We start from the raw sequence: 27,716 nt of genomic DNA, 5'->3' as shown, positions 1-27,716 counted from the left end.
AACATTTATTTTATTCCTCGGTTCGCCCAGCCCAAGTTTACTTTGTAAACTTAATACGAACAGTGGCGATAGTCGGGAGTGGCGATAGTGAGCAAATAGATTGGATTTGCCGAGCGCCAGCGAGCGACGAAGAAGACACCAAAGCGGAAGTTGCTCTTAATGTTGTTGTGATGGCGCCTCACATGTAAACGAAGCAACTCTTGCATTTTCATTCAAAACATTTGTGAGGACTATTGAGGTAAGATGACTCACTTCTCACTCCACACTTAAAGTCGCATATTGGAAGTTGCCTTGCTTTTCATTGCAACCGTAATTGAAGTGTGGAAAAAAAAACTAAGCTAACTTCGTCATATTTGAGCTAGCATCAAGCTAACTATAAGTATTTAGCCCTCTCCACAACAATTATAACTTCGTCAATTTCTGCTGTTCAAGATATTGTAATAATAAAAATGAGAAGCACCCATCCATAATTTTATACGAATTAATAATTGTCCTTGTATATGTGTGTTAGGTTGCAGTCTGGGTTAAGCTGGCTCCTCAGCTATCCACAATAAGCGAAAATGAGCACTCAAGTAGGCAACAAATTGAAATATTACCACTTTTGTACTCCGTTTGTTCGCTAAAGAATATCAAGAATAATTGTAAACATCTGTTTTCATTTCAGTACAGCATCCTTTTCAAACAAGAGCACGGTGAGTATCATCCACAGTTCACTACTTAATACTTGTCAAGGTGTCAGGGTAAACATTGATAAACGAACGGTAGGTTTGCGTAAAAAATGAATCGATTTACTTGAAACGTGTTTTTTTAATCAGACAGTTCTTGTAAATACGATACTGGTTCTGTTTCACAACGCAGAAATCATATGCCTTTTTTTGTTGTTGTTGAGTGTATTGATTATTGATTGATTGATTGAAACTTTTATTAGTAGATTGCACAGTACAGTACATATTCCGTACAATTGACCACTAAATAGTAACACCCCAATAAGTTTTTCAACTTGTTTAAGTCGGGGTCCACGTTAATCAATTCGTGGTACAAATATATACTATCAGCATAATACAGACACACAAGTTAATCATCAGAGTACCGGTATATACAAACCCCGTTTCCATATGAGTTGGGAAATTGTGTTAGATGTAAATATAAACGGAATACAATGATTTGCAAATCATTTTCAACCCATATTCAGTTGAATATGCTACAAAGACAACATATTTGATGTTCAAACCGATAAACTTTTTTTTTTTTTTTGCCAATAATCATTAACTTTAGAATTTGATGCCAGCAACACGTGACAAAGAAGTTGAGAAAGGTGGCAATAAATACTGATAAAGTTAAGGAATGCTCATCAAACACTTATTTGGAACATCCCACAGGTGTGCAGGCTAATTGGGAACAGGTGGGTGCCATGATTGGGTATAAAAACAGCTTCCCAAAAAATGCTCAGTCTTTCACAAGAAAGGATGGGGCGAGGTACACCCCTTTGTCCACAACTGCATGAGCAAATAGTCAAACAGTTTAAGAACAACGTTTCTCAAAGTGCAATTGCAAGAAATTTAGGGATTTCAACATCTACGGTCCATAATATCATCAAAAGGTTCAGAGAATCTGGAGAAATCACTCCACGTAAGCAGCATGGCCGGAAACCAACATTGAATGACCGTGACCTTCGATCCCTCAGACGGCACTGTATCAAAAACCGACATCAATGTCTAAAGGATATCACCACATGGGCTCAGGAACACTTCAGAAAACCACTGTCACTAAATACAGTCGGTCGCTACATCTGTAAGTGCAAGTTAAAGCTCTACTATGCAAAGCGAAAGCCATTTATCAACAACATTCATAAACGCCGCCGGCTTCTCTGGGCCCGAGATCATCTAAGATGGACTCATGCAAAGTGGAAAAGTGTTCTGTGGTCTGACAAGTCCACATTTCAAATTGTTTTTGGAAATATTCGACATCGTGTCATCCGGACCAAAGGGGAAGCGAACCATCCAGACTGTTATTGACGCAAAGTTCAAAAGCCAGCATCTGTGATGGTATGGGGGTGCATTAGTGCCCAAGGCATGGGTAACTTACACATCTGTGAAGGCACCATTAATGCTGAAAGGTACATACAGGTTTTGGAACAACATATGCTGCCATCTAAGCGCTGTCTTTTTCATGGACGCCCCTGCTTATTTCAGCAAGACAATGCCAAGCCACATTCAGCACGTGTTACAACAGCGTGGCTTCGTAAAAAAAGAGTGCGGATACTTTCCTGGCCCGCCTGCCGTCCAGACCTGTCTCCCATTGAAAACGTGTGGCGCATTATAAAGCATAAAATACGACAGCGGAGACCCCGGAGTGTTGAACGACTCAAGCTCTACATAAAACAAGAATGGGAAAGAATTCCACTTTCAAAGCTTCAACAATTAGTTTCCTCAGTTCCCAATCGTTTATTGAGTGTTGTTAAAAGAAAAGGTGATGTAACACAGTGGTGAACATGCAAGTTAATTATTATTTGCAAAAAAAAATAAAGTTTATGAGTTTGAACATCAAATATCTTGTCTTTGTAGTGCATTCAATTGATTATGGATTGAAAAGTATTTGCAAATCATTGTATTCCGTTTATATTTACATCTAACACAATTTCCCAACTCATATGGAAACGGGGTTTGTACATTGAATTATTTACAATCCGGGGGGTGAGTTGTGGAGGGGGTTGGGGGTTTGGGGGTTAGGTTTGGTTGATATCAGCACTTCAGTCATCAACAATTATATATAGTGTAGGTCTGACTTCGTAGGATATGTACAGCGAGCAGTGAACATAGTGAGCTCAGAAAGCATAAGAACAAGTATATACATTTGATTATTTACAATCCGGGGAGGAGGCATGTGGTTGGGGGAGGATGTTAGTCTAGTGTTGTAGTTGCCTGGAGGTGTTCTTTTAGTGCGGTTTTGAAGGAGGATAGAGATGCACTTTCTTTTACACCTGTTGGAAGTGCATTCTATATTGATGTGGCATAGAAAGAGAATGAGTTAAGACCTTTGTTAGATCGGAATCTGGGTTTAACGTGGTTAGTGGAGCTCCCCCTGGTGTTGTGGCGGTCATTTACGTTAAGGAAGTAGTTTGACATGTACTTCGGTATCAGGGACGTGTAGCAAATTTTATAGACTAGGCTCAGTGCAAGTTGTTTTACTCTGTCCTCCACCCTGAGCCAGCCCACTTTGGAGAAGTGGGTAGGAGTGAGGTGTGATCTGAGGTGGAGGTCTAGAAGTAACCTGACGAGCTTGTTCTGGGATGTTTGGAGTCTAGATTTGAGGGTTTTGGAGGTGCTGGGGTACAGAAGGTGCATGCGTAATCGAAAAAGGGTTGAATGAGAGTTCCCGCTAGAATCTTGGCAGGGTTGTGACCGGCAGTGAGACTATATTCCCGTTAGCCCCAGCCCTGATTTTAATGCACAGTATGTTGGTCCCACCCACAGCACACGACGATGCTATCTGGACAGCAACATGGGGTAAAAGCGAAGCAGACGGATCTGAAACGATCGTCACCGGTTCACTAGACGACATGGTCAAAGTGTGGAAATGGTGAGGTTTTTTTCCCTCTCATTCTGAACCCTTTTCAGGTAAATATGAAATTGTTTAGCAGGTTTGTGCCGGAATGTTCCCCGTCGCATACAGCAGAACTAAAGTTCCCCTGTAAATGTCAGCTTTTACAGATGCCTTGTTCAGAACAGACAGGTTCTGCAAATCTTGAACTCAAAATAAACATGCATATTTCATTTTTAAATATAGATTATTAGGGTTTTTCATGTGGAGCCACTCCCCTAAGCTAATAATAACTTTCATTACGGCAAATAAACTGCATTACTTATTATCTTAAAGTGACTGTTTGCAACAAGAACACCATTGGCTGCCTGATGTTAGCATTAGTGGTTTAACAGAACACATTTGTTTTAAAATTGTCTCTATTTTTCACTATTACAAAGTTTATGTAATTGAAATGTTTGCCGGCCCGAAAGAAAATGATTGGTGTTTAAGGCGGTCACTCGCCCTGTCTCGTCCACACGTACACGCAAGCACCGCGTGCCCACAAACAAAAGCAGTCCAAGAGAAGCAAACAACAATTTGCAGTCATGTTATGGTAGAGTATACATTCAATGACCGCTAACGCTACCTATCCTAATCACTATTAATAGCTAACAACACCCAAAGCTAATGCGCGTGCACGTGTTACGTACGTACTTGGTGTACGTCATTACGTCCTCGAAGCTGTAAGAGGCCGAGATATACTGCGTAAGATACATTGGAAGGTTGGCGTCCTCGAGGCATCTGTGTAAATGTTGCAAACAGCCCCTTTGAGTACAGTATCATTTTCAAGTAACATCACTGGAGGCCCTAGTGTGTGGATGTGAGTGTGAATGTTGTCTGTCTATCTGTGTTGGCCCTGCGATGAGGTGGCGACTTGTCCAGGGTGTACCCCGCCTTCCGCCCGATTGTAGCTGAGATAGGCTCCAGCGCCCCCCGCGACCCCAAAGGGAATAAGCGGTAGAAAATGGATGGATCACTGGAGGAAGAGGCTAAACATGAGAGCAAGCCAAGAGCAAGCATTCTAATGGCGAAGCTAGTTCTAAATAACAACAATAAATAAGTGCTGAGTAAAGTTTAAGAAGTGTAGCTGGAGCTACGTTACAGCAGAAAGCAAGCAGATATTAAAGGGGAACATTATCACCAGACCTATGTAAGCGACAATATATATCTTGATGTTGCAGAAAAAAGACCATATATTTTTTTAACCGATTTTCGAACTCTAAATGGGTGAATTTTGGCGAATTAAACGCCTTTCTATTATTCGCTCTCGCAGCGATGACGTCACAACGTGACATCACATCGGGAAGCAATCCGCCGTTTTCTCAAACACATTACAAACACCGAGTCAAATCAGCTCTGTTATTTTCCGTTTTTTCGACTGTTTTCCGTACCTTGGAGACATCATGCCTCGTCGGTGTGTTGTCGGAGGGTGTAACAACACGAACAGGGACGGATTCAAGTTGCACCAGTGGCCCAAAGATGCGAAAGTGGAAAGAAATTGGACGTTTGTTCCGCACACTTTACCGACGAAAGCTATGCTACGACAGAGATGGCAAGAATGTGTGGATATCCTGCGACACTCAAAGCAGATGCATTTCCAACTGGACTGGACAGATCAGCTTTCAGGAAAAGAGAGCGGATGAGGGTATGTCTACAGAATATATTAATTGATGAAAACTGGGCTGTCTGCACTCTCAAAGTGCATGTTGTTGCCAAATGTATTTCATATGCTGTAAACCTAGTTCATAGTTGTTAGTTTCCTTTAATGCCAAACAAACACATACCAATCGTTGGTTAGAAGGCGATCGCCGAATTCGTCCTCAATTTCTCCCGTGTCGCTGGCTGTCGTGTCGTTTTCGTCGGTTTCGCTTGCATACGGTTCAAACCGATATGGCTCAATAGCTTCAGTTTCTTCTTAAATTTCGTTTTCGCTACCTGCCTCCACACTACAACCATCCGTTTCAATACATGCGTAATCTGTTGAATCGCTTAAGCCGCTGAAATCCGAGTCTGAATCCGAGCTAATGTCGCTATACCTTGCCGTTCTAACCGCCAAGTTTGTTTGTATTGGCATCACTGTGTGACGTCACAGGAAAATGGACGGGTGTATATAACGATGGTTAAAATCAGGCACTTTGAAGCTTTTTTTAGGGATATTGCGTGATGAGTCAAATTTTGAAAAAAACTTCGAAAAATAAAATAAGCCACTGGGAACTGATTTTTAATGGTTTTAACCCTTCTGAAATTGTGATAATGTTCCCCTTAACAGGAAATTAATAAGTAGATTTGAGTTTAAAGAAATAATAATTAAATAGCAACTGTTAGTGTCAGCATTATTACAACAATGATATAAAAGAGTAGTATATAATAGTTTTTTGTTTGTTCAGTTATTGTGTACCATTGGAATTTGTTTTGCACAAACAATTGTATGTAATAAAATACAATAAGGAACTGGTTTAAATTTGGTGTTAATATTGTTAGACTGTCAATAGCACTCACCATAAACACGTTGAATAATTTACAAATAATACATGTGATTGGATTCGGGTCATCTCACTCATGGATCATCAGTATTGGAATCGCCAGCATGAAACCCTGATTGTACATCTCTAAAATGATGCATATGATGATGCACTTTATTATGTCTGTTTTAGTTATTAAGTTTTACTGTTTATATTTTGCTTCATAAGCCAATGCAATGACATTTTGTTCACATGTGGTGTATATTGTTGATATTTTCAATAATGTCCTAAAAAAGGTTCTACTTGATAAAGACAACAAGACGCATAGAAAAGTTATTTCATGGTATCACTTGTTATTTTTTTCTGATGGCAAAAAAGAAGATTGTATTAGAGGCGATATAGAACATGAGAGAGGTGATTATCCTGGACAAGTTCAAACACTTAACAAGCTACCACTTGCAGGTCAGACGAGAAGCTGGAGCTGCAGTGGACGCTTGAGGGCCACCAGCTGGGCATCGTGTCTGTGGACATCAGCCAAAATGGAGCGATCGCCGCCTCCAGCTCCCTCGACGCACACATCCGCCTCTGGGACCTGGAATCCGGTAAACAGATCAAGTCCATGGATGCCGGGCCAGGTGAGACGAGGCTTGTCGTTGCTGCTACCGTTTATGTGTGTGGAGAGGAGTGGTGAGAAATATCGCCATGTCAGCTTCCATTTGTGTCTCCTCATTTCACCCAGCAGTGGGTCCACAAAAAACCTTTGTCCCGTTTGGGAGAACTGTTTTTGTTAGCATACTTCGGTTTTTCACAAGCGTGGAGGGCCGCATCATTCTGCAAAAATGAGACCATAATTCTCTTGCTTAGAATTGACATTGCATTGCGATGCACTCACATACACAGTCCGCGATGAAATGGCAACATTTATTTATGATGCAGCTTGTTTCATAATAATTTTTTAAAAATTGTTGACATTTCGAAATCACACAGCTTGTTGTTGTGAATCCAGATTGTGATTTTTGACCAAATACACCTTGATTTGTTCTTTATCTGTCTTTTGTGTAAGAGGTAGCCTAATAAGTAGGGGTGATACAACTTTTTCACTTCCGATACAATACTGCTATTGGAGTCATGAGTATTGGCCAATACTGATGTTGATCCAATAGAATGTCAGCAGGAATCACACATTCTATCTTATTTTGTAGTGTGGAAAGTTAGAAAAGGTTTGATCAAGGGAAATTAGTCAAACAGAGAACAATGGCAGGTATGAAAAACACTAACCTATTTATCACTAACCATCTGGAATGGACGTTTGCTGTTTTTAAATTGAAGTGGAGTTGTTATTGCTTTGTGTGACGCCTAGTGGCCACACTAATTTATAAAGTTAAGCTCATGACGCAGTAAATTGAATGATGCGGACACGTTTGTTACTGGATACTTTCTGATATGCTTCTGCCCTGGAGATTTTGTATGTTTAAGTAATATGCAACTACAATTATTTGATACTTCACTTCAGGGTTCACTTACTGCGGTCTTAGTACATTCCAGAGTTTAAAGTATTATTGAGTACCGGGTACATTGAGATTTGAGTATCAACTGAAGTTTCATCTTAAAATGTTTCGGTTTTATAGCATAGGAAGTGTTTTTAGGTGTGTGTGGAGGGATTATAAAGACAATAAATGCATATATTATTCATATAAATCAGAATAACGTCCATACTTTTGCGGGAATTTATCTACCATGGCTGGGTCTGGAACGTAACGTAACCCCTGCGATAATCGAGGGAACACTGTATTGACAAATGTGAATCATGATTTAGACTGCAACAGTGTTCAATTAAAGGGGAACTGCACTTTTTGGGGTATTTCGCCTTTTGTTCACAATCATTATGAAAGACATGACGACGGAAATATTTTTTTAGTGCATTCTAAATATGAAATAAGTGCGATCAAAGGTCAACTTACAATGGAGCCTGAGAGCCGCTCTATTTTGCCTATAAAGCCCTTTGAGAAACATTCAAACACCTCCATTAAGGTTTTTTATTTATGATGTAAGTATATATGTAATGTAGTAACAGGCACATTTATAACAGCATTTAATATATACGTATTTTGATCATTTGATCATAAGTATACGCGGCGTATAATTTAAAAAAAAACACCATGACGGTCGCTTTTCCCCCCCCAACAACATCACTAATTACTGCTCACTGCAGACTTTATGAGAGCCAAGCAACATGATAAAACATCACTTACTGTACAAGGTCTGCTGTCATTACGATGCTGACTGCCTGAGTGTTCATATATTCCCATTTAAATGAAGAATGACTTATATCTTCGCAAAGAAAAGTGGAGTGGAACCAAGCGTCTTTTGTGTCGTTCTCGCCATTTGGCTGTCAAAGTGTACTAACTTGTTGGATTATGTACCCGTCCTGCTACTATTCAGGTGAGAGGCATGATTTATGACCTACAATAAAGTTTGACGAGCACAGAAGCGAGAAAGCAGCTGATCAGTCGGTCATGTCTACATTGGCATGCAATCATGTGATCACGGTGCCACTATAAATGGTTTGTCTGCGTTAGCACTTACAATACCAAAATCAATAATACTTGGTTAATATTGAAAGTATTTTTGGCGTTTTGTGGGTGTTTTTTTATTGGGTTTTATGGGCGGAATAGAGGACCTCCCATTGGCTACGCTTTATATACGAGTTGGAATGCATAAAAACAAAAAATCTGCCGTGATGACTTTTCTAATGATTGTGAACGATAGGCCAAAAAAAAAAGTGCAGTTCCCCTTTAAGGACACATCTTATTCTTAAGTATGGCTAGCTTGTGTGCTTAACTGTGGTGTAGCTGCTAGCTCATTGCAAACCTGTAGCCTACCATGTCTACCTTTTTTGTAAATGACTAAAACACTTAATACTTTGTGTTAGGGCTGGGCGATATATTGATATACTCGATATATATATGACTACCGGTATATCGTGATATTCGAGTATACATTCTCACACAGTTGCTTTTAGCTGCAGGCATTACACTACAGGCGTTGCTCACTCTTTCTTGTCTCTCCTTCTCACAGAGACTTAAACAAGCGCACCTTCTTACATACGTCACATACGTATACGCCCTCGCTGAGCAGAGAGGTAGCGGCATGGGTAAAGTTAGCTGTGGTGCGAGTGGTAATACGAGAGAAAGAAGGTGCGAATCTGGTAACAAATGAAGGAAGAATTAATTCCTAAGAAAAACAGCAGGAGGTCCATCGTCTGGCGGTGGTTTGGCTTCAAATGGGAATATGTCGAACAGACAACCGTAATTTGTCAAGTGTGGGGTGAAAGCGTTACTACAAAAAGTAGCATTACTGCTAATATGTAGCATCATTTGAAAAGTCACCCGCTAGAGAATGAAGAGTGTTTGAAACTGCATGTCAACATCTCTGTTCGGTGCCACACCAACAAAATGCAGAGGCAACCATTTCCACATCAACACCGTATGAAAAAAATAGTCCACGACATAAGGAGGTAACGTCCGCCGGAACCTACCACATAGCGAAGGACGTACACAATTTGATTTCCTTTTATGCAGCTCATTTTTATTTGACAGTTATTGAAATATCTTGTGTGACATCATGAACAGAAGTGCACTTTATTTGTTTTAAACTATTGTAGTGGCGTTCTGTACAAAAAAATGCACTTTAATTTAGTGTTGTTTTGATATGTCATCTTAGTGACATCATTCACAAAAGTGCACTTATAGCTTGTTTTAAAATGTCTCTGACAATCTTGCACGTTCTGTTTTGAAATGACATGAATGTTTGTGCCACTGCTTAATAACTGTTTAATAAATACAGTTTGGGTCAATTGACTTAGTTGTGATTTCCCTCTTTGCATGAAAGTTTAAAATGAGCATATATTAATGAAGTATGAAGAAGAATGTTTTAATGTAGACACATAGAATCATCATACTGCTGTGATTATATGCATCAAGTGTTCATTCAAGGCTAAGGCAAAATATCGAGATATATATCGTGTATCGAGATATGGGCTAAAAATATCAAAATATTAAAAAAAAGGCCATATCGCCCAGCCCTACTTTGTGTTAACTGGCTGTGCAGATTTGCACAAAGTAAACGCGCTGCAGGACGACCTGGGCGCTGATGTCGGAGAGTTCAGTTGCAAGGCGATATAAGCCAATGTAAATATTAGATTGGGGCACCCCTACTAGTAAGCATCAATATTAAAGAAATAGATATATTTTATGATTGGCTGAAGCCAAAATTATTATCATTATTCAGGGCTAAAAAAGAGCACACGTTTATTGCAACTCCTCGATTAATCACGTCAATAGTGGATGATTCACCGACTGTCAAACTAGTTATTTGGAGCCCTAATGAATTTTCTGATGCATTTCTGCTCCAGTTGACGCCTGGACGGTGGCCTTCTCCCCGGACTCCAAGTACATCGCCACAGGAAGCCACCTGGGCAAGGTCAACATCTTCGGCGTGGAAAGCGGAAAGAAGGAATACTCTCTGGACACTCGGGGGAAATTCATCCTCAGCATAGCTTATGTAAGGAAAGAAGAATGCTTAAAAAAAGTCAGCGTTATTGTCAAAATGTCTTTTTTTGTCCCCACAGAGCCCTGATGGTAAATATTTGGCAAGCGGGGCGATAGACGGGATCATCAACCTCTTTGACATCGCCACCGGGAAACTCCTCCACACGCTGGAAGGTCTGTTTAAGTGTGAGCAACCTTTGAAGAGATGGACTTGAAGTTGAAGCTATAATCCCTCAATAGGTCACGCCATGCCCATCAGGTCGCTGACCTTCTCTCCTGACTCTCAGCTGCTGGTCACGGCGTCCGACGATGGTTACATCAAGATTTACGACGTGTGAGTGTTTGTTTGTTTTTCCCCGACGCACACATCTTATTTGACTTATTCCGGAAGTGAGTTAAGAGAGTCCTGATGTTCTGCAGGCAACACGCCAGTCTGGCGGGAACTCTGAGCGGACACGGATCCTGGGTGCTCAACGTGGCCTTCTCCCCTGACAACACACACTTTGTCTCAAGGTAGGACTGGCCAATTATTTGATTGTGGTCAATTTCACCTCCATTACGGTGATCAGCTCTGTTAAATTGTAGATCATAAAAGTCTATTAAAGCATTTGAAAAAGTACCACTAAAGAGGTAATAAGGAAAATGTGAAAATACGTTTACAGTATGTTGGGACTAAAAAGTTTACTGTGTTATTTTATATATTTTTATGTTCACCTTAGTCTAAGTCTATTATTACAATTTTGTATTAATCCCTAGTTTAAGTTTTTAATACAGATGTTTTAAAACTGCCCTTTTTGCAAACAAAATTTAAAAAATGGTGATATTAATCGAGATCAAAGCATTAAAAAAAATCTATCGTGATTAATAGTTTTGCTATACCGCCCATCCCTATCAAAAGTAGCAATTTATTAAAGCACGCAAGTCACCTGTTTAAGCCAGCGCTTTTAAAATTAAAATATTATTATAGATTTCAATTTACAGCGGAACCTTGATTTACGAACTTGATTGGTTCTTGAACATGGTTCGTAAATAAAAAATTTTGTATAGTGAAGCAGTTTCCCATAAGAAACAATGTAACATGAATAATTGGTTCTAGCCTCGACAAAAGTCCCTATTTTAGTAGAATGATGCACACTTTAAAGACAGTGTGTGAATGTGTGTGTACAGTCGTGGTCAAAAGTTTACAGACACTTATAAAGAACATAATGCCATGACTGTTTTGAGTTTCCAATATTTTCTACAACTCTTATTTTTTTATGATAGTGATTGGAGCACATACTTGTTGGTCACAAAAAACATTCATGAAGTTTGGTTCTTTTATGAATTTATTATGGGTCTACTGAAAATGTGACCAAATCTGCTGGGTCAAAAGTATACATAGAGTAATGTTAATATTTGGTTACATGTCCCTTGGCAAGTTTCACTGCAATAAGGGGCTTTTGGTAGCCATCCACAAGCTTCTGGTTGAATTTTTGACCACTCCTCTTGACAAAATTGGTGCAGTTCAGCTAAATTTGTTGGTTTTCTGACATGTACTTGTTTCTTCAGCATTGTCCACACGTTTAAGTCAGGACTTTGGGAAGGCATTTCTAAAACCTTAATTCTAGCCTGATTTAGCCATTCCTTTACCACTTTTGACGTGTGTTTGGGGTCATTGTCCTGTTGGAACACCCAACTGCGCCCAAGACCCAACCTCCGGGCTGATGATTTTAGGTTGTCCTGAAGAATTTGGAGGTAATCCTCCTTTTTCATTGTCCCATTTACTCTCTGTAAAGCACCAGTTCCATTGGCAGCAAAACAGACCCAGAGCATAATACTACCACCACCATGCTTGACGGTAGGAATGGTGTTCCTGGGATAAAAGGCCTCACCTTTTCTCCTCCAAACATATTGCTGGGTATTGTGGCCAAACAGCTCAATTTTTGTTTCATCTGACATCACATGGACAAAGATAAGACCTTCTGGAGGAAAGTTCTGTGGTCAGATGAAACAAAAATTGAGCTGTTTGTAAAGTTGCTAAAGGAGGGGTTGTAAATGGAGGTTCCACTGTATAGTCTTAGGGTCGCATAAAAAATACCATAAAGACATCGATGAATTACAAGAATAAATGGAACTTTGAGAGAAAGTAATAATCTAATTCATATTTTTACTGGGAAAAGTCTCCTTTAAGAGCCGCCCTACAGTTACCTAAATTAATTTTAATGTTAATCAATTAAAATGTGAATTATTTCAATCAAAGGTAAATTAAAACACAAATAAATCTGAAACAATATTATTATTTTATAAAGACATGTTTGAGTGCCAAATCAATATTTTTAGGCTATATGACAAATGATTGGATATTTTAATTATTTAAAATAGATTTGAAAGATTTTTAAAATGTTGTATTAGTTGTCCTTCGTTTATCGGTAAGTGGTTTCAGACCTAACTGTGGTAAAGTCATTTGACAAAGTAGGATTCCTATTTATAAATATATTTTCATACCTGTTGTACCTGTTTTTGTGTATTTGGGAAGACCATGAGTCCCGAAAATGTGAAATCAAGCCAGAAATATTTGTAAAACTCTCTTGCCTCCTTCCAAACGAGCCATTTAGAATTTGAGACTTAAGTGACATATTTTGCTTTAGTTATGTCAGCTCGGTCATTGCATGGAAATACTTCATCACATCCTATGTAGTTCTCTGTTAAAACTAGGCAGCCATGTGCTGAAACCACAGTGGCTTGCCAAAAGCTGGTCAACGTGATCGTCGTGGCGACGATGTCGTTAGCATTGAGTGGCAGCGTTGTTACCGCTGTTGTCGTTGGACATCATATAGAGTCGTTGCTACACCATGTCAGAAAACAAATGGACAGAGATGCCATCTTTCTCGTTTCTACTATTCCCTTTCACCTGTCCACGTTCTTGCGCCGCCCTCAGCTCCTCAGACAAGAGCGTGAAAGTTTGGGACGCCAGCTCCAGAGCGTGCATCAACACCTTTTTTGACCACCAAGACCAGGTGAGACTGTGCATTGTTTTTTTCCACTATTTTTTAAACTTTACTTTGACATGTAATTGTATTGAATACGGAGTTGTGCAATAAAGATGTTCTTACTGGTCCTGGCTCAGGTGTGGAGCGTCAAGTACAACAGCAACGGCTCCAGGATCATCTCGGCCGGCGACGACCGTGCCATTCACATCTACGACTGTCCCATGTGACCCGGGACAAAACACTCGTCAGTGAGGAGGGGAGAGGGTAGTTGTCGCGAAACTTTTTGCACTGGCTCATGACAGTACAATAAAATGGGGTTTTTTTGTACTACTTTTTGTTTGATTGGAGCGGATTTTGACCCTACCTGGTGTTTTATTGGCTTATTTAGGACCGATTCTATGTTGTAGATAACCTCAATGTATCTCACTCTGTTTGGGAAATGATCAACCCTTTATTTAACCCTGACTGCCATGTAAGACATCTTAAAACAAATTCAAACCGATCCTTTAGCTCCCCACAGTGGCCAGTTGTGGTAACACCTGTGTTTTTCGTATTGAAATAAGCAGAACAGTATTTTATCACTGTATTGGTTCCACACTTTAAACCAGTGTTTCTTAACCATAGGGCCACAGCTGTTTCTCAGCTTTGGGCTGAATGGACTGCTCCGGTGCTCAGTTGTAATACACCTTTTCACCACTTGTGGCAGTAACGTCAATCTCAAACAGAAGTCTGGAGCTAAAGTCAGAGAAATTTCTTAAGCGCAAAGAATACAACTAAAGTGGTGAAGCTGTATTTTCATTTGCTCTTAAATTTTATTGAGAATAATTTTTAGAAACATTAATTTTAGAATGGATTTATTTTATTAACAATTTGTATGAATCACTTTTTTTATTAATTATCTTAGATATTAACACATGGTTCTTTATGACAAGGTTTAAACTGTAAGCAGGTTATATACAATTATTAAGATTCAAATCAAGAGTAAGATTACTAATCCAGTGTCCCGAGCCCCTCTGAACAGTTGGGCCCCGAGGTCAAAAATGTTAAGAACCCTTGCTATAAATCAACTAAAGTAGGAGTAAAATTACCAGAGTAAAGGAGTCTTAGAACAAATATAATGAAATAAAATAGATAGTACTACTGATGTACTAAAATATTATTTATTTATCCATCTTCTTCCACATATCTGAGGTCAGGTGGCAGGGGCAGCAGCCTAAGCAGGGAAGCCCAGACTTCCCTCTCCCCATCCACTTTGTCCAGCTCCTCCCGGGGGATACCAAGGCATTTCCAGGCCAGCCGGGAGACAGTCTCCCCAACATCCTATGTATGTGGAGGAGCAGTGGTTTTACTTTGAGCACCTCCCCCTATCTCTAAGGGAGAGCCCCGCCACCCAACAGAAACTGAAACCCATTTCGGCCGCTTGTCCTTTTCGGTCATAATCATACTATTTATTTTCCTAAATCTGTTTTTTGGTAGTTCAAGAAAAAATGGCTTAAATGATCATCCACTGTACAGATTGTTTTATTCATGTCATTCACCCACTGTTACAGGAACAATTCCTAGAAAGGCATAGATTACAGTAGAGTAGGTAGTCGGTAGATTTAAGTGAGAAGCTCAGCACCAGTCCTTCCATGCTCCTCATTTAAGAGCTGCTATTTATAAAAAAAAAAAAAAAAATCCAGTTCATACAAACACCGAAAAGCGTCCTTGCGTTTTTAACGGAAGACAGTTTTTGTTGTGGTTCTTGTTCTGGCTCGTTGGCTTGCTGGTGCTTTGTGTTGTAAAAATTAGACACGAACAAAATGTGAAGGTTTGTGTGTGTGTATATCCATTTTTTTAAAGTTCTTAGAACTGCAGCACATATACCGGTAATAAAACAGTGATTTTGCTATTTAGGTGTCCTGAAACATGTTTTTGTCTTTACAAAGGTGCATTCTAAATTATTTTGTGAAGTATGGTCACTGGAATGCACTCAAGACGTCTGCTGTGCTCTCGAAGCAGATTTTTGGCACAAAAAAAACAAACTGATCCACATGGAGGCTCTGCCGTCTAAAAAGTTGTAACACTTAATGTTGCAAATCTCATATATAATGAACAGCAGTTTGTAATCACGCTACGGTCCTTTTTTAAAGAGATTTCAAAATAAAGTTTGTACATTTTTGGCAGTGTCTTGGCCTAGTGGTGACGCTGCGATGAGGTAAAAATGCGGCGAGAGGCTCCTCACCAGTGCCTGGACTCGACCAGGTCTGCCCGGAGGCTGAGCCTCTTGAGGGTCTCGTAGCCCACTACGATGAGCACCGACGTAGGCATGGCGGAGATGATGCGGGCCGACAGCCCTTTGGTCATAGCCCACACGCCCTCCTCCGCCAGCAGCTGCTTGAAGGTCTCCACCACCGACGAGCGGCCTTCCAACTGGTAGGAGAACAAGGTAACAAAGTCTCTTGAACGCATCAGTCGGAATAAAGACAAGCTAACAACCAAAAAAAATCGGACCGCATGACTTTTTTACTCTTCGTTTTTGGAGACTTTTTATCCAAGAAGAGACTGAGGGCAGCAAGAAGATTAAGCACTGCAGGAAAGTGGAAACTTTGGAATTTAATACTGTCCACATCTGACACATAGCCACTGGGTAAGCTAATGTTATGACCACTTTTAGCCAGTGTCTATCCTTGAATGTCTAACTAGTCCCTGCTTTTATCAATGGGAAATCGTAAGTCGCAAAGAGAGGATTAACTTAATTGAAAAAGAGACTAAGCGCAGAGGAGATGGGAGAATAATTATTCAGTGTCCAGAGCTATCACACAGCAACAGGGTAAGCTAAAGTTAGTATCCTAAAATGACTGCAAATACTACCTGCTTTTATCAGCGAAATATAATCGATCACAAGGAGACTAATTGTATCCAAAAGGAGACTGAGGGTAGCAGAGATCGGAGGATAATACCGCAGCGTCCACAACTAACACAGCGACAGGGTAAACTAATGTTATGTTTTTGCCAGTGTCGATCCTTAAATGACTGAACAGTGCCAGATTGGAAAATGGAAAAGCATCAATCACATGGAGATTAATTTCATCCAAAAGAAGACTGAGGGCAGAAGAGATTGGAGGATATTACTGCAGCATCCAGAGCGAACACACTGCAACAGGGTAAGCTAATGTTACTACGTGTGTATGTTTGTTAGTTTTAGCCACTATCTATCCTGAAGTGATTATAAATAGTACCTGCCTTCATCTATGAAAAAGCATCAGTCACATGGACTCATTTAATCAAGGAGACTGAGGGCAGAAGAGATTGGAGAATAATACTGCAGAGTGCACGGCTAACACTAATGTTAAGCTAATGATATGTTTCTGCCACTTTTAGCTTGAGTTTATGCCTAAATGACTGAGTCGTACCTGCATTAATCGCAAGGAGGAGTTAATTTACGGTAATCCAAAAAGAGACTGAGGGCAGAAGAGATTGGAGAATAACACTGCAATGTCCAGAGCCAACACCCAGCAAAAGTGTTAGCTAATGTTAGTAGGTGTGTGTGTTTTTGCTACTGTCAGCCACTATCTATTCTGAAATGCCCATAAATACGTCCTGATTTTGTCAATGGAAAAGCAACAGTTGCAAGGAGACTGTTATCCAAAAGGAGACTCGGGGAAGAAGAAATTTGAGTATAATACTGCAGCGACAGGGTACGCTAATTTTATGTTTTTGCTGGTGTCTATCCCTAAATGACTGAGTAGTACCTGATTTTATCGACTGAAAGCATCAATCACATGGAGATTAATTTAATCCATAAGAAGACTGAGGGCAAAAGAGAGAGGATAATACTGAAGCATCCACAGCGACAGGGTAAGCTAATGTTATATTTTTTTCCACTTTTAGCCAGTCCCTATCCTGAAATTACTATAAATACTAATTGTTTCTATCAACGGAAAAGCATCAATCGCAGGGAGGAGACTCATTTTATCGAAGAAGAGACTGAGGGCAGAAGAGATTGGAGAATAATACTGCAGTGTCCACGGCTAACACACTGTTAAGCTAATGTTATGTTTTTGCCACTTTTAGCCTGAGTTTATGCCTAAATGACTGTGTCGTACCTGTTTTTATGGATGGAAAAGCATAAATCGCAAGAAGGAGTTAATTTACGATAATCCAAAAAGAGACTGAGGGAAGAAGAAATTGGAGAAGAATACTGCAATGTCCAGAGCCAACGCCCAGCAAAGTGTAAGCTAGTGTTAGTATGTGTTGTGTGTTTTTGCTACTTTCAGCCCCTATGTATTCTGAAATGCCCATAAATACTTCCGGCTTTTGTCAATGGAAAAGCAAAAATTGCAAGGAGACTGTTATCCAAAAGGAGACTCAGGGCAGAAGAAATTTGAGTACAATACTGCAGTGACAGGGTACGCTAATTTTATGTGTTTGTTGGTGTCCTATCCCTAAATGACTGAGTAGTACCCGATTTTATCGACTGAAAGTATCAATCACATGGAGATTAATTTAATCCATAAGAACACTGAGGGCAGAAGAGAGAGGATAATACTGAAGCATCCACAGTTTACACACAGCGACAGGGTAAGCTAATGTTATGTGTTTTCCACTTTTAGCCAGTCCCTATCCTGAAATGACTGCTTCTATCAACAGAAAAGCTTCAATCACAGGGAGGAGACTCATTTTATCCAAGAAGAGACTGAGGGCAGAAGAGATTGGAGAATAATAATGGAGAGTCCAAAGCTAACACACAGCAACAGGTTAGGCACATTTTAGTATGTGCGTATTTTTTTGCTACTTTTAGCCAATCCTGAAATGACTATAAATAGTACCTGCTTTTATCAATGGAAAAGCATCAATCGCAAAGAGACATTTATCCAAGACGACACTGAGGGCAGACGAGTTAAGGTATACTAATGCAGCATCCAGAGAAAATGCACAGCAACAGAGTAAGCGAACGCTAGCAGGCGTGTTTGTTTAATTTCTGTCCAAGAGTCCTCAAATGTTAAAATGTTTCCATTTCAACTAGAAACAGTAAGCAGTCGCATTTTCTGATAGAAAAGCATCGTTAAATAAAATAGGGAAAATGCATCAAAGTTAAGTTTATGTTTTACAATTAATGGTGGTCAACTTATTTTTAAAAATGAAAACAAAAGTGAAGGTTTTGTGTTGAGGGTCAGTGGCTATCCAAAGTGCAGCTTAAAACATCCTTGATTACAACATTACACAAAAAAATACAATATGCAATTTTGGGAGAAATTGCATGTGAATGCAAAAATGTAAAATGCGCAAGCCCACCTTAAATGCTACCGTTAGCATACTAACAGTTAGAATGCGTCTAGTACAAAGCCATAGGACGATGAAGCGTATGCATGTAAAATTAGCTAATAACAGTAAGCATGTGTCAGGTACCAAGTCAGATGACACGTAGGTGTTTGGCTGCAAAGTTGGCTAAAAAGTTAGCATGCTAACGGTAATATTGCTGCCTGAGGCCAATTAGCGGCCAAGATACTGATTGTTTGTCTCGTCTACGGCAGTGGCCAATAATACTGTAGCAGAGATGTCCGATAATGGCTTTTTTGCCGATATCCGATATGTCGATATTGTCCAACTCTTAATTACCGATATCGATATATACAGTCGTGGAATTAACACATTTTTATGCCTAATTTTGTTGTGATGCCCCGCTGGATGCATTCAACAATGTAACAAGGTTTTCCAAAATAAATCAACTCAAGTTATGGAAAAAAATGCCAACATGGGAGTGTATATTGTAGCGTCCCGGAAGAGTTAGTGCTGCAAGGGGTTCTGGGTATTTGTTCTGTTGTGTTTATGTTGTGTTACGGTGCGGATGTTCTCCCGAAATGTGTTTGTCATTCTTGTTTGATGTGGGTTCACAGTGTGGCGCATATTTGTAACAGTGTTAAAGTTGTTTATACGGCCACCCTCAGTGTGACCTGTATGGCTGTTGACCAAGTATGGATTGCATTCACTTGTGTGTGTGAAAATTCGTAGATATTATGTGACTGGGCTGGCACGCAAAGGCAGTGCCTTTAAGGTTTATTGGCGCTCTGTACTTCTCCCTACGTCCGTGTGCACAGCGGTGTTTTAAAAAGTCATACATTTTACTTTATGAAACAGATACCGATAATTTCTGATATTACATTTTAAAGAATTTATCGGACATCTCTATGCTGTAGTATTGGTATTTTTAGACCATTTAGCCATTTTTGTGCTTGAAAGTGCAAAATTACATAGAATATGCTTGTTACCGATAACACAAAGCTATTAAACATCCCTACAGTAAAAATGATAGCCAATTTGAAACTGGTGGCTGGGAACGTACCTGCACCCTCGCTCGGACAACGTCCATGGGGTTGGTGATGGTGGAGGCAGTGGCGGCAGCCATTGGACCTGCCAACCCTTGCAGAATGAGGTGGGGGCACTCGCTGGGTGCGATCAAAGACAGCTTTTCTAATAAAAATAACAATAAAAGGCACAAAAGCAGCATCAATGTCAATTTAAACCGATGGTCACTGATTGGATTTACCTGTGTAAAAGTGATAAAAAGGCCACCAGAGGGCACTGTTTGGGATGTAGGTGAGCAGCGACGCCACGTAGCCCCTGTAGAAGCCCCTCAAGCCATCCGCCGCAAAGATTTGTACCGAAATCTCCCTGGTCTGCCCAAAAGTGAGTCTGCGTTTTGTGGTGGTCAGCATCATTTTGGGTTTGGCCCTAAAGCGAGTCATGTGCTCGCTCTGCCCTTGCATCATCAGGTGCTGCGACACCACGTCTATGGGCACCGTGATGGTCTGCGCCACCAGGGACGCCGCCCCACCCGCCACCACAGACTTGAGCGTGTTGCTGGCCGAGTACTGGGACACGTACTTGCGCGCCAGCTCGTAGGTGGTGATGTACGCCTGGCCCGAGAGCAGCGTGAAGGTGTTGACCATGAAGCCACGGTAGAGGCCCCGCACGCCCTCGCTTCGCAGGATCTTGCAGAAGGCGTCCGCCGTGCCCGAGTAGAGCGTTTTGCCCTTCTGCACCTGCAGCCTGGTGCGGATGAGGCTGGCAGGGTACACGGTGGCCCGGGTGGTCAATGTCATGAGCACGCCCAGGGAGTAGAACTTCCTCTTGTCCAGGTCCTCCCATTCGATAATCCGGATGGCTCCTTTTTGCTGCATGGTGTCGTCCGGCCGTGCCAGGGCCGCACTGCTGCACCCCTAAAGCCTCACGTCTGAGGTACTCCACCCTCGAGCACCATCACAACTGCACGACACAACAGATGCAGAATCACAATAGATTGTTTGAAGACAGGCTCTAACATGCAGGTGCTAATCATTTGCATTCAAACAATGATTTGCTTTGCATTCCGGCAGTGGTGTCTAAATTGTTTCTAGCAAGGGCCGCATTAATAAAAATTGAAGGATTAAGGCACCACTTTTATTACATTTTGTACATTAAAATATACTAAAACCGATATAATATAGGCCAATCAGTATAAGCTAAACTACCTGAACACAACATTCACCTCTTAGCTTTGTGTTAATGGAAACAAAGCATACTTACCGGTACTGTATTTTCTGTACCATAGGGCGCATCTGATTACCGTATTTTTCGGATTATAAATCACAGTTTTTTTCATAGTTTGGCCGGGGGTGCGATTTATACTCTGGAGCGATTTATGTGTGAAATTATTAACACATTACCGTAAAATATCAAATAATATTATTTAGCTCATTCACGTAAGAGACTAGACGTATAAGATTTCATGGGATTTAGTGATTAGGAGTGACAGATTGTTTGGTAAACGTATAGCATGTTCTATATGTTATAGTTATTTGAATGACTCTTACCATAATATGTTACGTTAACATACCAGGCACGTTCTCAGTTGGTTATTTATGCCTCATATAACGTACACTTATTCAGCCTGTTGTTCACTATTCTTTATTTATTTTGAATTATCTTTCAAATGTCTATTCTTGGTGTTGGATTTTATCAAATAAATGTCCCCAAAAAATGCGACTTATATATGTTTTTTTCCTTCTTTATTATGCATTTTCGGCCAGTGCGATTTATACTCCGGAGCGATTTATAATCCGAAAAATGCGGTATAAGGCGCATTGCCGATGAGCGGGTCTATTCAGGTCTTTTTTCATACAAAAAGGTGTTCTATTATGATTTTTTTTCGAAGTTTAAAACACTTCCTTGTGGTCTACATAACATGTAATGGTGGTTCCTTGGCCAAAATGTTACATAGATTTTGTTTTACAGATCATCTTCAAGCCGCTTTCTGACAGTCGCTTCAGGATGCGCAGTTTTGTGGGCGGTCTTATTTACGTGGCTCACCTCCGACAGCGTCATCTTTGTTGTAGCAGTCACGTTTTTTTTCATTTAAGAATACAGAGGCACACCACCAGCAGAAAACGTTAAAAAAAATGATACTCCACCAGGTCGTCGTGCCTAATTATGAATTTGTTGGTGTTTTCCTGTGCTTTAGTTCTTGTCTTGCGCTGTTATTTTGGTGGCCCTTCCAGTTTTGTTGGTGTTTTCCTGTAGCAGTTTCATGTCTTCCTTTGAGCGCTATTCCCCGCACCAGCTTTGTGTTAGCAAGCGAGGCTATTTAAGTTGTTGCTATCCTTCTTTGTGTGGACATTGTTGATTGTCATGTCATGTACGGATGTACTTTGTGGACGCCGTAAGTTTTTGCTGTCATCCAGCATTCTGTTTCTGTTTACTTTGTAGCCAGTTCAGTTTTCCTTTCGTTTTGCATAGCCATTGTCTTTTCCTTTCCCTTTTGTTCATTTTTGGTTTAAGCCAGTGGTTCTTAACCTTGTTAGAGGTACCAAACCCCACCAGTATGCGCATTCACCGAATAGTGAAAAATTAGTGAAAAATAACATTTTGGTTTTTTTTTCAAATTCAAGACAAAGTTATATGTTTTTGGTAACACTTTAGTATGGGGAACATATTCTAAGTAACAAAGACTTAATTTAGAGTTATTTGGTTAGGGCCAGGGTTAGAGGGTTAGGGTTATAATAAGGCCATGCCGAATAAGTCATTAATAAGTACTTAATAATGACTAGTTAAGAGCCAATATGTTACTAATTTGCATGTTAATAAGCAACTAATTAATGGTGAATATGTTCCCCATACTAAAGTGTTACCATGTTTTTTTTTACTGGTGCACAAAATGAACCGTGCATGAACATCACCTTGTTCAAAGAACAAAACCTACACAGTGCATAAACTCACAACAAATTACACACCTGCAAATCAGTCTGACTTCTGCTGTTGCTGTATCCGCAATACGCCGATAGGGAGAAGTTTTTATTTACACGATGAGTCGGGTGTGTCTTGACCTCCGCCGAACCCCTGAGCCCGACTCACCGAACCCCTAGGGTTCGATCAAACCCAGGTTAAGAACCCCTGGTTTAAGCCTTACATACCTTTTTACCTGCACGCTGTGGTCTGCGTATTGGGATCACAACAAACCATCCTCGTCTCACCCGACACATTTCGACTATTACAAAGCAATTAACTACCTGCTGCCACCTACTGACATGGAGTATTACGTGGTTACCCTGCAGAGTTTTACACAGCACAGACACTAAGCAACGGCACATTATTTGCAGATTATAATGATTGATTTGCAAAAAATATTTTTTGGACCAATTAGGTGAAGTTTCATAATTTCTCACGGCACAATAGTGGTTGAAAAACACTGCACTAGGCCACTGAGCAGGTATTCAGTGTTTGGTTATGGTTAAAGGGGAACATTATCACAATTTCAGAAGGGTTAAAACCATTAAAAATCAGTTCCCAGTGGCTTATTTTATTTTTCGAAGTTTTTTTCAAAATTTTACCCATCACGCAATATCCCTAAAAAAAGCTTCAAAGTGCCTGATTTTAACCATCGTTATATACACCCGTCCATTTTGCTGTGACGTCACACAGTGATGCCAATACAAACAAACATGGCGGATAGAACAGCAAGGTATAGCGACATTAGCTCGGATTCAGACTCGGATTTCAGCGGCTTAAGCGATTCAACAGATTACGCATGTATTGAAACGGATGGTTGTAGTGTGGAGGCAGGTAGCGAAAACAAAATTGAAGAAGAAACTGAAGCTATTGAGCCATATCGGTTTGAACCGTATGCAAGCGAAACCGACGAAAACGACACGACAGCCAGCGACACGGGAGAAAGCGAGGACGAATTCGGCGATCACCTTCTAACCAACGATTGGTATGTGTTTGTTTGGCATTAAAGGAAACTAACAACTATGAACTAGGTTTACAGCATATGAAATACATTTGGCAACAACATGCACTTTGAGAGTGCAGACAGCGCTAAGAACATATATTTTTCCACGATTTCAGCACTCAGGTTAACCATACCTAAATACACACAAAATACTGCATTCCACAAGACTACCCGAATGTACTCAAATGATTGAAAAAAATAAATGTTTTTAAGCAAATTATTGTTAAACACAGTTTATGTACCGTATTTTCCGCACTATAAGGCGCACCGGATTATTAGCCGCACCTTCTATGAATTACATATTTCATAATTTTGTCCACCAATAAGCCGCCCCGGACTAAAAGCCGCGCCTACGCTGCGCTAAAGTGAATGTCAAAAAAACGCTGCGCTAAAGTGAATGTCAAAAAAACAGTCAGATAGTTCAGTCAAACTTTAATAATATATTGAAAACCAGCGTTCTAACAACTCTGTCCCAAAATGTACGCAAATGTGCAATCACAAACATAGTAAAATTCAAAATGGTGTAGAGCAATAGTAACATAATGTTGCTCGAACGTTAATGTCACAACACACAAAATAAACATAGCGCTCACCTTCTGAAGTTATTCTTCATTCGTAAATCCTTCGAATTCTTCGTCTTCGGTGTCCGAATTGAAAAGTTGCGCTAGCGTGGGATCCAAAATGGCCGGTTCCGTCTCGTAGAAGTCATCGGGAGTCAGTGTCGCTGTTGTTCTGTGAATCCTGCCTTCCGGAAAGCTCGGACCACAGTTGTGACCGAAATATCTGCCCAAGCATTTACGATCCACTGGCAGATGTTGGCGTATGTCGTCCGAGGCTGTCTGCCCGTCTTAGTGAAGGTGTGTTCGCCTTCGGAGCTGTGTGAAAAAAGCCACCCGGCCTCTTCGCGTAAACTTCCCTTAACCACTCGCTCATCTTTTCTTCATCCATCCATCCCTTCGAGTTAGCTTTTATGATGACGCCGGCTGGAAAGGTCTCTTTTGGCAAGGTCTTCCTTTTGAATATCACCATGAGTGGAAGTTAGCATGGCAAGCTAGAACCACAGTGAAGGATGACTTCTCATTCCCTGTGGAGCGAATATTCACCGTACGTGCTCCCGTTCCACAGTGCGGTTCAGTTGCTGTGAAATACGGTAGTAATCCGTGTGCGGATGGAGAGATTGCGTCTTTTTATGACCCGGATCGTTTAGTAGGAGCCATTTTGTGGTCTTTACAGATGTAAACAGGAAATGAAACGTACGGTGATATCCGCGCGTTTTTTCTTCTTCTTCCGGGGGCGGGTGAAGCGCTTCCTGTTCTATGGGGGCGGGTGAAGCGCTTCCTGTTCTATGGGGGCGGGTGCTTTCCTTGGCGGTTGCTTGCGTAGAAGAAGAAGCGCTTCCTGTTCTACCGGGAAAAAAGATGGCGGCTGTTTACCGAAGTTGCGAGACCGAAACTTTATGAAAATTAATCGTAATAAAGCGCACCGGGTTATTAGGCGCACTGTCAGCTTTTGAGAAAAATTGTGGTTTTTAGGTGCGCCTTATAGTGCGGAAAATACGGTATACTAATTTACGTAAAACCGCGAGTAATGAATAAAGTTTTCATCAATTAATATATTCTGTAGACATACCCTCATCCGCTCTCTTTTCCTGAAAGCTGATCTGTCCAGTTTTGGAGTTGATGTCAGCATCTGCTTTGAGTGTCGCAGGATATCCACACATTCTTGCCATCTCTGTCGTAGCATAGCTTTCGTCGGTAAAGTGTGCGGAACAAACGACTGACCATTTCGTCGGCTTTCCCCACAGCCTCGTATTTTGAACAAATTGCGTCCAATTTCTTGCCACTTTCGCATCTTTGGGCCACTGGTGCAACTTGAATCCGTCCCTGTTCGTGTTGTTACACCCTCCGACAACACACCGACGAAAGTGAGAAAATGGCGGACGTTGTGACGTCATCGCTCCGAGAGCGAATAATAGAAAGGCGTTTAATTCGCCAAAATTCACCCATTTAGAGTTCGGAAATCGGTTAAAAAAATATACGGTCTTTTTTCTGCAACATCAAGGTAGATATTGACACTTACAGAGGTCTGGTGATAATGTTCCCCTTTAAGTGTTTGGCTGTAAAATTGGCTTAACAAGTTAACATGCTCTCACAGTTAGCATGTGTCAGGTACCAAGTTATATTACTCTGAGGCATTCAGCTGAAAAATTGGCTCAAAATGTTTTCATGCTAATGTTAGTGATGCTGTCTGAGGCTGAGCCAATCAGCGGCCACGATACTGCACAGCGCGGTCTGGTTGTTTTGGTCCTGTCTCGTGGCCAATATTACATTAGTACTGGCATTTTTAGTTTATTTAGCCATTATTATGCTTGAGAATGCTTAATTTAGGGAAAATATGCGTTATTACCGATAACGCGAAGCTATAATAGATGTTATGTTCAGGTAGTTTAGCATGTATTGATTGACCTGTATGGTTTTACCATCTTTAATGTACAAAAAAATACATCAACGTGGCCCCCGCATCCTTCATTTTTTTTTATTATGCAGCCTTCGCTGGAAAAAGCTTGGACAGCCCTTCACTACAGAAAAAGACTAATGTCGCCATGTTTGTTACATGTAGTCAGCTGGAGACGAGGCACGTGCAATGTCACAGTGTACTGTTCGCTAGCGGGCTAGCGGCTAACAACATAGTCTTGTTTACTTATGGCAGATCGCAAACTACCCTTTAAAAGCACGGGTTCAACTTACCCGTTCAGAGGCCTGGTGTGTCGGTTCTCTCCTGCTTGACGTCTCACTCTGTTATCCGGCCTGCAGTGCAGCACGATGGTGGGTCATGTCTCCTTCCGTCCATGACTGCTGCCTGCCTGCTTGCTAATCAAAGGTGAAAGGTCATCTAGTTGCTGCTTGTTATTTTTGTTTTTTTTCCACATCATTTTTTTTTCTTGCGGTAAAAAAACACTCAAACTTAGATCACAAGACTATTTAATTAAAAGGGTGTACTTTTATCGACTTTATTGACAGATTGTTTCAACGCTCCATGATGCATTCGAGTTCGACTCGGAATTGACAGTACAACTTTTGAAACCATGTCATGCGTTGCAGTTTAAAAACGAGATATAGTTTATTAAAGCACATGTGATATCTGATTAAGTTTTTCAATGTATTGTGTAAAAAAGACCTGGATATTTATTTTTTACTACGAAGACGCCTAATTGCCATTTAAAAAGACGAAGGGTACTTGAATAGAACATCACGAGAATGTGTTTTTAACCTCTTAAGGCCCAAGCTGTTTGTTTACATGTTTTTTTTTATTTCTCTTTGCTATTTGGGCTTATTGGACTCTAATTAGAATAAAAACTAAAAACTAAAAATCATCTTTTTATATGATGTACTTACTTTCTCTTTCTATGCCACATCAATGTGGAATGCGCTCCCAACAGGTATAAAAGAAAGGGCATCTCTATCCTCCTTCAAAACCGCAATAAAAGTACACCTCCAGGCAACTTCAACCCTAAACTAACACCCTCCCCGGATTGTTAATAATCAAATGTAAATAATCAAATGTAGATACTTTTTCTTATGCCTTCTGATCTCTCTCTCTCTCTCTCTATGTCCACAACTTGCTGTACATATCCTACCAAGTCAGACCTACACTGTTTCAATATCAATTTCTCTGTTCTCAATTGTTGATGACTGATGATAACAACCAAACCTAACCCCCCCACCCTCTCCACACCCCGGATTGTAAATAATGTAAATGATTCAATGTATATACCATGATGATTATCTTGTGTAATGACTGTATTATGATGATAGTATATATCTGATAGTATATATCTGTATCATGAATCAATTTAAGTGGACCCCGACTTAAACAAGTTGAAAAACGTATTCGGGTGTTACCA

General features: G+C 40.5%; 2 protein-coding genes across 4 annotated transcripts; one reads left to right on the top strand and one right to left on the bottom strand.

Annotated features, from left to right (window-relative positions):
* Positions 1 to 75: 75 nt before the first annotated feature.
* On the top strand, positions 76 to 13,893 carry skic8 (SKI8 subunit of superkiller complex). The gene is made up of 11 exons (XM_061924932.2): positions 76 to 238; positions 512 to 572; positions 665 to 692; positions 3,474 to 3,579; positions 6,507 to 6,679; positions 10,459 to 10,607; positions 10,675 to 10,768; positions 10,835 to 10,928; positions 11,015 to 11,107; positions 13,512 to 13,590; positions 13,701 to 13,893. The coding sequence occupies exons 2-11, from the start codon at positions 561 to 563 to the stop codon at positions 13,788 to 13,790; spliced, it is 918 nt and encodes a 305-aa protein (XP_061780916.1). The 5' UTR covers positions 76 to 238; positions 512 to 560; the 3' UTR covers positions 13,791 to 13,893.
* Positions 6,650 to 26,833, bottom strand: slc25a44a (solute carrier family 25 member 44a). Of its 3 annotated transcripts, none has more exons than XM_061924931.2 (5): positions 26,560 to 26,829; positions 20,093 to 20,811; positions 19,889 to 20,016; positions 15,788 to 15,975; positions 6,650 to 6,875 (listed from the first exon to the last, which is right to left on the bottom strand). In XM_061924931.2, coding segments are annotated over exons 2-5 (951 nt in total). In that variant the 5' UTR covers positions 20,727 to 20,811; positions 26,560 to 26,829; the 3' UTR covers positions 6,650 to 6,874. The 3 variants fall into 3 exon arrangements, with proteins under 3 accessions (XP_061780915.1, XP_061780913.2, XP_061780914.1); XM_061924929.2 differs by lacking the exon at positions 6,650 to 6,875 and adding an exon at positions 14,311 to 14,883 and having other exon boundaries at positions 26,560 to 26,833; XM_061924930.2 differs by lacking the exon at positions 6,650 to 6,875 and having other exon boundaries at positions 15,061 to 15,975; positions 26,560 to 26,825.
* Between the last annotated feature and the right edge of the window lie 883 nt (positions 26,834 to 27,716).

Source organism: Nerophis lumbriciformis, linkage group LG29 (genome assembly GCF_033978685.3).
Source record: "Nerophis lumbriciformis linkage group LG29, RoL_Nlum_v2.1, whole genome shotgun sequence".
Taxonomy (NCBI): domain Eukaryota; kingdom Metazoa; phylum Chordata; class Actinopteri; order Syngnathiformes; family Syngnathidae; genus Nerophis; species Nerophis lumbriciformis.
Note: the sequence above shows the minus strand (reverse complement) of the source record. Positions and strands in the feature narration are given on the sequence as shown.